Here is a 14,901-nt window from a genome sequence, read left to right on the forward strand (position 1 = left end):
CGGCATTTACGCCTGGAACATCCGGACAAGTCAGCCATAGCTGAACACAGCATCGAGCTAGACCACCGTATCCAGTTTCACAAAACCGATATAATCACCTGTAAGAGCCGTTACCTGGATTGCATAATCATGGAGGCCATTTAGATCAAGCTCCATCTGAACAACATGAACAAGGAAACAAGGTTTTGTCTCAACAAGTCATTGAAGCCTCTCATCTCTTCCCTGAAGAGAACTCCACCAAGCCACCCCAGCTCTTCTTCATGTCATTGACATCAGTAGCCTGTCCCCTGTTAATCATGTCATTGACGTCAGTAACCTGTCCCCAGCCAACCGGTTCTTCGTGTCTGACCACAACCTCTGTGCCATTGACCTCCAAGATGCCTGGATTCACTGGCCCCCCCCCCTTTGCCCCCTGACCATGTATGGCCTTAATTGCTCTTCACTGTTCCTATTGGTCCCCTCTCTCTAACCACCCCCCTGCCTACTTCCTATATAAAGAAGTGCCTTTCACTTCCTAATCATTACAGCTACTGCTCTCTGTATTTGCAACGTAATTCACCTGCCCTGAAGATGGAGGCGATACGTTCCTCCAAAACGTAGGCTGAAACAAAGAATACACGGCGCCAGATCCCAGAAGACGACTTTCTTCATAGTAATCGTCGTGAAAACCTCAAAACTTATCAGACAAATGTTTACCTACCAGGACTTCACTATATGTTTTGTTTAAACACATTTTAATCAACCTAACTAGTTTCATGTGTATCTTAAACTCTATCAGAATATTGTACAATATTTCCATCCTAACTGAATCATAGGCTTTCTTGAAGTCTGTGAATAGCTGATGTACTGTCTCATTGTTCAGGCACAACCACTCTACTTGCAATAACTGAGAACCATTTTGTTCATGCTACATGTTAAAATACAGACACATTATGGATTTGTACTTGAAGGCTGATCCAGCCGTGCAATGAATTGCATCTGATTTTGCTCTTGCAGGATATGACCCCACTGGCTGTATTGGGATTTGTAACCTACATACTGGTCTCCCAGACTGTCATCGGGATGATGTTTGACAATCGCCCACACACCTGCATATTTGAGCTGACTCGCTGTGTTATATTTGTGTTCTATGTACACAAAAGTGATCTTACATTGCAAGGCAGGAGTAGCATCACACTGCTCCAGCCATTCTTCATACTTTCAAGCTGCTTCTGGATTCTGCAAACCTTCAGAGTTCTTCACACAGAAGTTAAGAAAATTAAGAAAGAATAAATAACAGTATCATAGTATGAACGAATTTTTTCTAAGAAATATACCAGCCTGCTCCCAGAAAATGTAATGTCTAGTCACTCTATAGGGCCAATGGTAGTACACATTACAATGTTGTCTTCTCATGACCAGAAACAGAATGATCAGGCCCATGTTACAAGCATGACTTATAGATTCCTTTTAGAAATATCTAGGACAGCAAGAAACGTTTCTTTCAACACTGGTTATGAAAGAATATTCTGTGGGGTAATGGAAGAAAAGATGTTCATGCTAATAGATAACGACTTGTGAATTTTTGTGATACAGAGTGTAGTTCATGTTCATTGACTTCCAACTCATCTTACTTACTTACTCATGGAGCTGAGCCCTTCTGGACGAGCCACCAATTCTGCAGCTACTCTAGAATTTCCCAGCATTTTATGGAACCCGAAGGTTCATCACCGTGTTCACAAGAGCCCTCCACTGGTCCCTATCCTGAGCCAGATCTATCCAATCCATACCATCCCATCCTCTCTCTCTCTAAGATCCATTCTAATATTGTCCAGCCACCTATGCCTTGGTCTTCCCTGTGGTCTCTTTCCTTCTGGCTTTCCCACCAATATCCTATATGCATTCATCTCCCCCATTCGTGCTACATGACCTGCCCACCTCATCCTCCTCGACTTGATCATCCAACTCATCTACAGATTAAAAAAAAATTGGATATGGTACTCAGACTGACTTGGACATAATATGCAGCTGGTAGCTCATAACAGAGATAAAAAGTAAGTAAAGTTATCTCTGTAACAGGCTGTGAAGGCCCATAGGGTTGTGAGACATCAAGGGTCCCACATTATCTATACAATCAGCTCAAAGATGACAGTAAGGTTGTCAGCCTTATGCGCCAGTCACGCTTTACTCCCCAGGAAAATTATTTAATTAATTCATTTCTGTTAAAGGCTGAGTCGAGCCCAGGGCCATAGTGTGGCTGGAAGGAATAGGTCAACTGGAAAAAAAAATTTAATGACCTCATCGGGACTCGAACCCATGACCTTCCGGCTTGCAGCATAGTGTCTCAACCAACTATGCTACCGCAAGCCCAGAAAAAACGAATGGTTCTTTGATGGCAAATGCAGTGATGTCAGCATACCGCCGGACCCTATTAATGGTCAATGGGGAGAGTGGAGAGCGTGGTCTTGACTATTCAAGATGTTCGAGGTTTTGTGGCAGTGGCATATCTTACATTGAAGGCCACCATCTGAATGTAGTCATCTGTAGTAGATATAATGGAAAAAATTGTCCGTTAAAGACGGTTAACAGACTGCCAAAAAGAAATGTCTTGGCTCAGCACTGAGAAAGCATGACACAGCTTCAAGCTATTATTAAAATACTTCAGTCTAACATTTTGGAAAATACCTTTTATTTGACCTTCTATTCACTTTGCTCTCACAAGGAGCACAGGGTACCCATGAAACACTGTTTCACTTCAGTTTCTTGAACTAAGAAAGTAGAACTCCTTGGATTTGGGATCAGCCCATTGCAAGGCTGCTACCTAACACAGATATCAATGCCTTACATGGGATTCAAACTCACGATCCCAGTGTTCAAGCAGGTGAAGACATTTCATGACAGCGCAGCCATTGTGATCGGCGTTATTTGAAATTACTGTCCAAATTCAGGAATATATCAAATTTTGCCAAAGAACTGGAAAATCGGCAATGAAAATAACAACACTTTAAAAGGTGTACTGTGAATAATGACGACTTGGTTCCAGTTGTGCAAGTGGAATTACGGTGTCAAGAAGTTGTGAATCGTTAGATGACCACACAGCACAGACCTTGTGGAATAAAGATGTGATTGTTGTCAGCTGCTACAGACAATTCTCAGTATTACTTTCATTTAACAATTTTGCTACTATAAGAGTACTGAATGACAAGATGTTTGGTGAATGTTTTGGAAGGAAGTGGTCATGACCCAAGACACTATCCTGGAATTTGCCTGGAGGGGCAGATAAACCCATGAAAACCTAGGTCAAGATAGCCAATGCCCCAGTCCAAAATTGAACTACACACCTCTCAAATACAAGTCTTGATGCACCAACCTGCTCAGTAAAGATACTTGTATGAAGACCCATCACTCAAGCCATCTTGGTATTTCAAGAATGCTGATGCAAGAAGAACACGGATCTGCACAAGTGTCAATATTAAGCTTAGTCTGAACTTTTCTTTAAATGTCTGTAAGGTGACAAATTTGGTATGATTACATAAGTGAACAACAATTTCCTCCAGGATCACTTGGTGATGATGAGGCAACTTTTTTTTTTCCAACTCACAGCACACTGTGTTATGAAAAGTTCTTCTGGGATCCCTTGTGCAGTCTATTGGAAGTCAAACTGTGTTTCATCGGCTGGTTCTGTTCACCTGGTTTGTCTGTGAGCCCATGGGTACTAGCAAGTCAGTCCAATGGACAAGACAACAGGAACTGACTTGCTGCCTTCCACTTCCATCCTGTTCCCTGTATGACACAAAAGTTTGGCAAGCTGACTGCTCTGTTTACCACCTGCTCTCATGCTGGTTTCTTGCTTGGCTTATTCTTTGACCCTGAAGATGAAGGCGACATGTTGCTCCAAAATGTGGTTTACTTTCAATGGACTATACTGTGTTCTATCCCAGAAGACAGAATTCTTCACACACACGCACAACTGCCTCTCTACTAAAGGCAACCCAACATATAAGCAGCAGCAGCAACTTGCCCAGCACAGGATGCTGTCATACTCTGTCACTCTCCTCTCCCACCATTCAATTTTGGCTTTCAGCAATGTTTGGAAAAGCTTGAAGGCTGCCAGAAATGTGTAGCTGCTAAAACAAACTTTTGAAGGCAACCGCATTTAATAGCCTCCTTGTGCACCGCAATGGGATATGGCTATCTCACGTTTCAAAGCTACAATAGAGAACTCAGATCCACTCAGAATCAAGTTCAGTATTTCAAGAGTGATGCAGAAACTTACTCAGTACCTAAAAGAAAAGGCTATCCCTGCAACAGGCTGTGAAGGCCCATAGGGATGCAAGAGGTCAAGGCTCCCAAATTTTCTCTAGTCAATCAGCTGACAGATGGTGGTGAGGTTGTTAGCCTTACGCGCCCACTGCCCTTTAACCCCCAGGAAGATTCCTGGTACTCATTTCTCTTACAGGCTGAATCGACCCCAGGGCCACAGCGCAGCTGGAATGATTAGGAAAATTTAAAAAAAAAAATCCACCTCATCAGGAATCGAACCTGTGGCCTTCCGGCTTTTAGCATAGTGCCTTAACCAACGAAAATTATGGTTCTCCTTCATCATTCATATATGCAACAAGCACTCTCCAAGTTCAAAATCCATTAACAGTGAAACATATTACAGGATAAAGAGTTACATGATTTCTGGAGGAATACAGTACTACTAAGTGAGGATATTGTGAAGGTAAAAAGCATTCAACTAAAAGTAACAAACAGACCCAGGACTAAGAGCATAATGATTAAAGATGCTTGCACAAGGGATTCACAGAATATAAACTGTTGCCCAGTGAGTATTTTTAAGAAATAGATTTCATCACAAATTTATTTATACATTATGAATTAAAAGGTACAGAATTGAACTTTTGTAGTGTCCAGCCTGCAACACTTTAGCCTTTACAGAGTATTGTTATATAACTGTAACCTCTGTACTGTCATGGATCCTCCACAGTACCTGTATCTCAGGACACATCAACACATTGTAAAATATTCCCTTTATTGTAGTGTCATGGCACATTAGCAGTATCTGGTTTGGCATAAAGAACACAAACAATTGCAGAAATATTTCTTCCTTTACCCAATTAAACAAATGAACTTTCATTAAAAAAAACAGGAAAAAACAATATCATAAATAAAAATGGCAATAAGAGTTAACATTATTGCACAAAAAATGTAAATTAAAAAAATCTATGTTGTTTTATGATACATTCTCTTTGGTCACACTAGCTTTGTATTTCAAATTAAGCCGTTTACATTCATTTGGTAAAAAAAAAGACAAAGAAACTATGAATGAAACCTAATAAAGAGAAGAAATGATGTGTATACATATAAAAAATTATCACACACACAGAGAATATATCTGGTACATTATATAGAACATATGTGTTCGTTGTTTCCAAAACCTCAAAAACATTACACATGTACATTCTTCTTATATAAAAAATTATACATTGTTCATTATATAAAAAACTAAAATCTCATATCAGGCATCTCTCATCAGTACACGGATCACTTAGCCTCTTTTAACAAAATGTATTTCAAATGCACAAGCTGGGGCAGAATTTATAAAAAAACAACAATTGCACTGGAAGCACATATTTTAAAGATAAAAAAGACAGATCTATATTGGCACAAGGGCTCACCATTATTATTTATTATAAACAAGATTCACATTCAGAAATATATGGTGTATAGTTCTGAAAACACAAGCGCAAGATAGGGACAGAGAAATAAACATCTGTCTTGCAATGTTCTCTTACATAGGAAGGGCATGTAACATATGGAATTCAAATGCAAAACTGTCTATGTCAAAAGGAGTAACAAATACTTGAAATGGTTCTGTTTCTCCTGACTTTTCATTGATGAGATTACCTCGAAGATCAACTAAATTTCCACACTGTGGGGGGGGGGGGNTCATTAAAGTTGAGACATTTAGAACTATTATATATATATAATATATCTTGCTCCGGATAGAAAAATTCTACATTCTTAACACAAAGGGAAAGATATTATTTAAAAATATGTACCGTGAGCAAGGGAAATATTCATTATTTACAAAAGTTTTGGGATTATTAACATCTTAAAGAGTTTTCATCAGTATTTGAACCCATTTCTTTAATATTATAATTATAATAATTGTATCTCAGTATGTATCTATATATAATTTTCATCTTTTATTTATATTTATAATATATATATCACACACCTTGTGATTCTATGAAATCAATCTTTTGTTTTAGGCTGAAGAATAGAAAAATTCCTTGTGCGCATGCATGCATATACACAGGACAGGAAACTGCCCCAATCAGTTCCTGTCTACTGGGGCATGAGACATGCGCATTCCTGATTACATTACTGGCTTAATCAGGCAAAGGATATAAAAAATTCTTCTCTACATATTATTGTCAAACCCATATACACAGCTCACACACTTGGAAGTACCAATAAATCGCTTCACCCCTCAACTTTTCCTGGAATGATGAGTATTTTGTCTGCTTCTTTCAAACAACAAATACAACATGTCTATACATAGGGTTCCTTGCATATATATCGATGTGAGAGCGTTTTAATGCAAAGACACTTTGATTCGTTTTTACACAGTAAATATCTTTTCACTCTGTGTCTGAATAGTAGTAATATTATTAATTACAATTTACCTTAAATCTCCTCTGAGAACCACAGCACACATTTTAGACAAAAACTTGAAGTTGTATTTTAAACATGAAATATTATACATACGTGAAAGCATTTTGGTATCAAAGAAAGCTCGATCAAATATTTTCATAAGTTTAAAAAAAAAAATCAGCTATGGAATTACTATTCTATTTTATCTTAAATGCTTTTTAACTTTATGTATACAACACATTATGTCATACTGAAAAACAAATGCTTTGGTTTCCAAACAAAAACATCTGTAGTGAGCTCCTGAGTATTTATGTGAGATTATAATAACGATGGGGTTAGGAAGAGTATATAGAGAGAACAGGGATCTTGAGAAACAAAAAATCTTTGGTTTTCTGTTTATCAGCATCACCCAGCTTTTGTATGAAGCACACCATTAAAGTGTGTTTTTGTTCTTTTTATTTTTGTTAACTTGAGGAGTCTATTTGTATTATATTGTCACAAGAACCCACCATTAGCTGAGATACAGAAGTCACAGCTAGAAATGAACAATAATCTATTAACTAGTCAAATCAATGGCAATTCTGACTCTGAGGCTAGCATACTGACACCACTGGCATTTTCTAATTTACACAGTTTAATGTACCAGTCTTAAATGGACCTGTTACAATTTTCATAGTGAAATCATTCCTACATGGCAAAAGCCAAGACCAGACATTCCATATTTGGCAATAATGCATTTATCATCACATTATGACTGCTCAACATTTCTTGTCCAGCTGTTATAATCCAACAGGCCACAAGCAATTGTGGGGCCTATTACAGACACTACCCACAACACTTCTATTGTGGTTCTTACTATTAATTCCTCTGATCTCTACATACCATTCTCAATAGCAACAAATGTAACAAAATACTGTGTTAAAGTAAAAGGCCTGCACAGTAAATAATCATATATGGAACTTGTAATCACAATCAAAAGAACAAATTATTCTTTGATGTCATTTTTAAAGTGTTCTGTTTAGAGAAATTCTGAAAAAATTACGTGCATCTTCCTACAATTATTACTACTGGATGAGGAAGTCCCGTTAATATAAATGAGATCACATGAGGCAATTCTTCAGATCTGATGGAGTAAAGCTTATTTCAGTTGTTAACATTTATAAGGCGCTTCTAAGGCTTATATACAAATTGGTCGAAGTTTTGACACGGACAATGAAAAAATTGGTAAAGTGAGGCCATGGGATGAAATAGGTATCAATTTTGCAGTGACAAAGTTCACAGAACATTTCCCAAGACAGTATAATATCCATGTTGATCAGAAGCCAACATTTTAAGAGAAAAAACGTAAAATAAACATGCATATCGTGGTCTTCTGGTTTATGATGCTGTGTAGTCTGGTGGGTAACAATGTTTCAGTGAACATAGCACCACCATCCTCAGGATACACTTCTACCACGATATGAAGACAGTATATTCTTCTGAAACATTAATACCACCTACTAGACCACATGGTGTTATATCTCAGACCAATGTAATATTAATCTTTACAATTTTGAAAACTTCTAACTTATATAAGAAATAAATATGTTATAAAATGAATTGGGGGCAGGAGACCTGTCACTTACAAATTCCCCAAGAATCAAGCCATACACAATAACACAGTACGATTTCTGTAGCTGCTATACCCAATACCTGCTTGAACAGACACACATGCAGCCGCACACAAACCAGTGTCTACATCAGGTGATTGGCTCAATTACGTACTCTTGCAGCAAACACTTTCTTACTTCAACACCTGAATCAATTAATTAACCATCTGCAATTTATTTATTTAATGACAATGAAAGCATGTAACATCAAATGGTATGGAAATTAATGAATAATTTTGGAAAGATGTGGCTGTCATATGATTTGGCATTTACCTGAATGGTTTAAAAAAATCATGAAAAAACTAAATCATGATAACCTGTTCTTGGGCCAAAACTTTACTTCCAAATGTGGAGGAGGAATACTACACACATGACCTTGACATTCTGTAGGATTAATCATGAAGAAAATTATTTACCATGTTGATAATGACAGCAATCAGAAGTTGGACCTATTTTCTAAATATTTCACGCAGTCTAGCTAACATTATATTCATCTGTACCATCAAATTAGGCAAAAGAAGTAAGTAATCCAGACTTCTAAAGACAAAACAAAAATACTGGCATCTGAAGTGTGTTTAAGGTAAACAAATCCCACATACACTGAAAAGAAATATATTGGTATAGCTGAACAAAATAACATACGAGGTTAGTTCACTTACTATTCCATAACAAAAATTTATTTATTACAATGTCCATTTAAAGATCCAGTATATTCCCACCCTGCTGCTCAAGCTCATTGCTTGAATTATTTAAACCTACTGTGTAACAATTTACATCAATCCTGAGTCTTGACTGTTCTTGTATTCAGAAGCATAAGTGTATAATTCAATGCACACATTCTCAAAAATTCATCCATCTATCTAGGAAACAATTTATTTCACTCCATCAGTTCTGCATAGACACTGACATTTAAAGAAACAGCAAATGAATCAAGTATAACAAAGTGAACACTTGCCTTTGTTCTATAAACGTTGTTTTCTTGTATTCTTGACCAAGATAAAATTACACTTTCAATTAGAGATTTGACTAGTTGGCCAACCTGTGTTACATTTCTTGCCACTTAAAAATTTGTTCATCAGCTGAGGTGGTGGAAGACAATTGATTTTATGTAATTAGCATTTTTATTTTAATCATTGGCACATAATAACATTATGGCAAGTTACTAAATTTTTGTTAATTCTGGACATCTTTGTAGCGGGTGCAGATGAATGGCAATATGTTTGCATTTCATAATAGATGCAACCACTTCCCATCTTGAAGGGTACAATCTTTTGCATTGTAATGCCATGTAGTTCAGAGAGACTGTGATCAGATCACCTTCATCCTCAGGATCAAGAAGTAAGCTCAACTTGCTACTTGCTCATGCCAGTTTTATGTTTTGCTTACTTTTCAAACCTAAAATGGAGATATGTTCTTCGTCTCTATGAACTGAACTGTATTAAAACCAGAAGACCATACCCTTTTTTGCCACCGCCACGAGAGCCTCAAACCCAGCATTTCTCATCTCCTCTTCACCCTAAATTTATATTAATTTTAAAATATTTCTACTGTTCCTCATTTGGCCAAGAAATTGTTGAGTATTATTGTACAGGTACCACAATCTCCTATTAATATCCCTATATGTACATAATGAAGAAAATACATTCATACTTCCTGAACTGAGAACTATAGCTACATGTAATATAGCAATCCCTTGGTGGAGAGCTGAGGTGACAAAAATTTATGGCACACACTTCTTCATTTTAAAAAGACTGTAAACATCAACATCTTCTTTTAAACAAAGAAGATGTAAAAGTTTCACACAATGGATGGACTTACATATTTAAAAATGAACAACAGTGCAAAGACTGCTCCGTCCATATCATTTCTTCACATTAATTTATTTCTAAACTTACTCATTCCTATGAGTCATCTGCAATCGCAAAGCTGTTATGTAATGGGCTATTGGACGTATCAGGGTTGTAAAATTTTTAATGAGAGAGAGAGAGAGAGAGAGATATAAAGGGGAGCTTTATTTAAATATTTTAAAAAGATTCAAACATTTAAAAATGGGCATAAATAGTCCATCTTAGTTAAGAGTTAAGGGATGGAGTAGTTTTATTTGAGTAATTATATGAGATGCAGACATCTACTGAATCTAGGATATTTCAAAAAGTTCCTCCAAACACTACTACATTATGAAGAATTTTACAATACAGGAATTCCACTAAACAGTTTTCAATTTTTTTTCTGGCCACAGGTCAGGGAAGCCATTAAAAAACATAGTATTTTAAAATTACACATGTTGCTGCCATTGCTACATGCAAAGTAAGATAGCTCTGTTCATCAGTGAAACCATTAAATAAACTTCCTCCTGCTGAGACATGTTATTCTTGCAACATCAGAGTGCAGAGATTTTTTTTATCTTTTACCCACACATGTACTTTCAAAAAGTTAACACTGGCATACAGAGGAATGTATAAGCACTTAAAATTTCTATGAAAAAAGGTTAACATGTAACCTGACATGATTAATTTCAACCACAATCTTAAATTAAAAAGGTTAACATGTAACCTGACATGATTAATTTCAACCACAATCTTAAATTAAAAAGGTTAACATGTAACCTGACATGATTAATTTCAACCACAATCTTAAATTAAAAAGGTTAACATGTAACCTGACATGATTAATTTCAACCACAATCTTCAACTGAATAATTAACAAAAGACTTGCTTTCCTGACCTGAATACGTGGCAAGATTACATACTGCTAAAGCGAGGAATTTTAAAAAGAGAGATGAAAAATCACTACATTACGTAGGCATTAAAATGAGTAATGGGATGATAAAAATGTCACAAAGAGGAAACAACATTGAACAGATCGCCCGAGAAACAGGACACCTTCTGTTTAAACCTTAACAGCATATGGACAAATAATATGAACCCAAATTATTGCAATTAATTCCAAATAATGTATTGATATTACGTCGATATTACAGATAAAATATATATTTAACCGTTTAAAGACTGAATTTCTTCCAAATAATATAAAACATTTAATTCATATCTAACAGGAAACACATTACATTTCTGCCACAAACATCAGCCAGTTAATACTGTTTAAGGAAACAAACACTGTTTTTGTGACAACCATATGAAGCACATAAATACGCTGTGGCAGAATGCAGGGTTTCAGCTCTTTACAGCAGGTGGTATGTACAGGACCACCAAGATTTCTCTGAATTATGAAAGTGCCCAGAATAATTCTAAAAAGTGTTTCATCATAAGAGTCCTTCAATGTACATTTCTTGCACTGGAATCTGTGATGCTGCAACACACTTCATCACTCCACAGCTTTTCTCTAAATGTTTTACAACAAAACATAGTATCTTACCAAAAATAATAAAAAAAGAACCTAGAACAAACTAATGTCATTTTATTATATAAATTATGCTCACTACCATCATATCTGATGCCAGTCATTTATTTCATCCTTTAATGCAGTTGAGAACACAAGCTATTTGGTAATGTTCATCTGAACATTCAAGGATTGTTGCAGGATGAAACTTCCCCACATGGCAAGCAGAAGTGCAACATAGTAAAGGTTAAATGATAACATTTCTGAATGTTCACATTATGTTTTGATACCTACTCACAGAGGGCTTCTATTTCTCAGGTGTGTTCATAAGGGGTACTGTCTGTATGAAGGGGGTTTGAGGGAGGGGGTAGAAGCTGCTGACTCTCAGGTTAGTTATTCTCATATTGTGATCCATTCTCCCTCTTTTATATACAGCCCCTGATGAGAAGGGATTACTGTTCAATCAACATACACAGATTGGTAGATTGATTCTTCTGTCACTTTATTCCATGATGTAAGGTTGGTAGCAGCATCCTCTTCCTCAGCACTGCCAGTCATCCCTCTTCACACTCTTCTGCACACATAATTCTATATTCATCTCTAACCAATGTCTTACCAGAGCACTTGGTTCAAACTCCACTCATAAATGCTGAAACACACATTTGGAATGAACTCAGTGAAAGCACTACTAGTATTACCACCACCACACACCACAAAGAAGACATTTCAGAATAATATGAAATGACACAGACCTTCTGACAAGTTCATGGAAGTAGTTAACACACAGTAAATGTGCAAAAACAGAATGAGTATTAAAATTGTATCTTTGGAATTTATACTGGGATACTTCCAAAAGTGACAGTATTGCTGGACAACCATCATGGACACACAGAAGAAATGGTCTGTATTTTATGGAACCCCAAGGCCTGTTACTGTGTTCACAGGAGCTTCCCACTGATTCCTATCCTGCTCTTAACTGAAACTGTATATTTAAATCCTGTAGAAGTTATATTACACAGATATTAAAAGGAGCCCAGATATGTCAGTTGGTACAGCGACAGGCTATGGGTTGGACAACCACAGTTTAGATTTGTGGCAGGGAAGAAATTCTTTTGAAGAAAGCAGTCTTCTGGGATTTGGCACTGTGTATATGTGGTGTTAACCGACGTTTCGGAGGAACGTATCGCCTCCATCTTCAGGGTAGAAGAAGAAATATAANTTTCTTTTCCATAACATCCAGACTGGCTCTGGGGCTCACCCATCCTCCTATCCAATGCGTGCCATGGGCTCTTTTCCTTGGGGGTAAAGTGGCTGGGGTGTGAAGCTGAACACTCACCTCTATCTAGTGCCAAGGTCAAGGATGCTGGAGATATAACTCCACTCCCCCACACGTCTTCAAGGCATAGTGCTTAATTAATTAAGCACTGGGACAACTTTACCTTCTACAAATATTAAAATGTGTGTTTTCTAATCCTTTTTATCAGTTATGAGTCCAGTTGGTAAAAGTGACTGTAATGCATTGGGGGGCCACCAAGACTTCTTTCTCTGTGTGTGTGTGTGTGTGTCTGTGTGTTGGGGACAGGATGCTTACATGCAGACCTACATTTAATCTTTTGAGGATATATCAAGTCTGATGGAGGTGTACATCTTTGTTAAAGTACAGACAGCTTCACAATAAAAATAATTCCAATTTTTCAGATGCACATTTGGCATGATTCCTTATATTTTTGACAAAAAGTAAGAGGGAGAAGATGCCTCACTTGGAAGAAGTGTAGTGGGCATAAAATGTGAGTTTCCTCATGAACTTCTTTTCAAAACATTTTTAGCATAAATATATTTAACAAGATAAGCCTGACATATGAGCAGAAAACCTTCATCTGAAGCATCCATTATTTTTATCAAGTTTTAACCAATATTTGAATGCACTAACAAATTTTTAGAAAACTCCAAAATTTCACAAAAATCATTCACCAGTTCTGAAACTGTTTTATGGATACAGATAGGTAGACAGTGATTTTGTGTGCTCTGTTGGGTTGTAGGCATGCCTAAAAAGAGCACTCCGACCCACTTACCAGTCGAGGAGAGGGTGTGTTACTCAGGTGCAAGTGCCTGCGAGGCATAGCTATTCTCTGTAGGGCTTGCAGTATGAGTAGCGGTGGTTCATGTGTTGGCTGTAGGACCCAGAGTGGGAGAAGCGCTTAAAACACTTTGTACACTGGAAGGGCTTCTCCCCACTGTGCAGACGTTTGTGTTCAGTAAGGTGGTGCTTATGCTTGAACGCCTTGGTGCACACATCACACTTATGTGGCCGCTGGCCTGTTTACATCACAGAAACAAACTTGAAGTTTACCAATGTTTCAGAGGGATGTTGCTGAACTCCTGACAGACTACATGGCATCACAACATACAGAACAGTACTCTTCATAATCACTGACATGAGCACCTCAAATCCAACACAAACATTCTTGTTCATTAACATCCAGTTACAAATCACACATTACTCTCATATCTAGTTGGCCACGCCATAGCTCAAGCGGTTAGTCGCTGGCTTCCCACTGTGGCGGCCCGGGTCTGGTCAAGTAGGACTTGTGGTGGACAAAGTGGCACTGGGGCAGGTTTTCTCCGAGTACTTCAGTTTCCCCTACCAATCTTCATTCCACCAATTGCTCCACAATCACCCTCACCTATCATCTCGTGCTGGTACAAGAGGCCACAAGTGGCCGCAGTACAAGGGACTTAGTCCCACCCCACTAGCAATAAAAAAATCATATCTAGTTCGTTTATACAAATACACATTTTACTCAACTTTCCAGTAATAATACATGCACAAAGATCAATCTTCTAGACATCGTCCATTGTTCTAATTTTTATTTTAAACGTTACAAAGACTGGACGCTTGTCTTCATCCTCAAGTAAAAAAATTTAACATGTGCCAAAATAAAAATTAGGGTGATGGATAATTTCCAGAAAATTAATCACTGCATTAAGAAATCCACTGTCATATACTGATTTTATTTCCTTAAAACAACAGTTTAAGGACCATCAGTGAATTAGTGTACTTTTGCTGCTGTTCCCTTAAAAAACCCTCATAAAATTATCTCACTACACACATGATGTTTCAATAATTTTTTAAAATATGAGCAATGGATGTGCTATTTTTTAATTATGATCTTGGGTTTGTCACTATGTAGTTTCATAGATGTGTACCAATGCTTCAGAATGCTGCCTCCACCTCATCTGCCTCAAAGATGGAGGTAGCATGTTCATCACA

The 14,901-nt window shown here is 37.3% G+C and overlaps 2 protein-coding genes across 9 annotated transcripts in view; one reads left to right on the forward strand and one right to left on the reverse strand.

Moving 5' to 3' along the window:
- The window catches only part of LOC111874864 (alkylglycerol monooxygenase), a 38,650-nt gene extending 37,080 nt beyond the window's left edge, over positions 1-1,570 (forward strand). For all 7 annotated transcript variants that reach the window (XM_023871603.2, XM_023871524.2, XM_023871126.2 and 4 more), the window contains one exon: positions 997-1,570. In XM_023871603.2, the coding sequence (XP_023727371.1) occupies positions 997-1,272 (276 nt within the window). In that variant the 3' untranslated portion in view covers positions 1,273-1,570. The remainder of the gene's footprint in view (positions 1-996) is intronic.
- A 5,844-nt stretch (positions 1,571-7,414) lies between these two features.
- LOC111872005 (zinc finger protein 1) overlaps positions 7,415-14,901 on the reverse strand; it is a 972,125-nt gene continuing 964,638 nt past the window's right edge. For both annotated transcript variants that reach the window (XM_023865862.2, XM_023866703.2), the window contains 3 exons: positions 13,703-13,946; positions 10,898-12,279; positions 7,415-10,791 (listed from right to left, as the gene is read on the reverse strand). In XM_023865862.2, the coding sequence (XP_023721630.2) occupies positions 13,753-13,946 (194 nt within the window). In that variant the 3' untranslated portion in view covers positions 7,415-10,791; positions 10,898-12,279; positions 13,703-13,752. The remainder of the gene's footprint in view (positions 10,792-10,897; positions 12,280-13,702; positions 13,947-14,901) is intronic.

The sequence above is a fragment of the Cryptotermes secundus genome, unplaced genomic scaffold, assembly GCF_002891405.2.
Source record: "Cryptotermes secundus unplaced genomic scaffold, Csec_1.0 scaffold133, whole genome shotgun sequence".
Lineage (NCBI taxonomy): Eukaryota > Metazoa > Arthropoda > Insecta > Blattodea > Kalotermitidae > Cryptotermes > Cryptotermes secundus.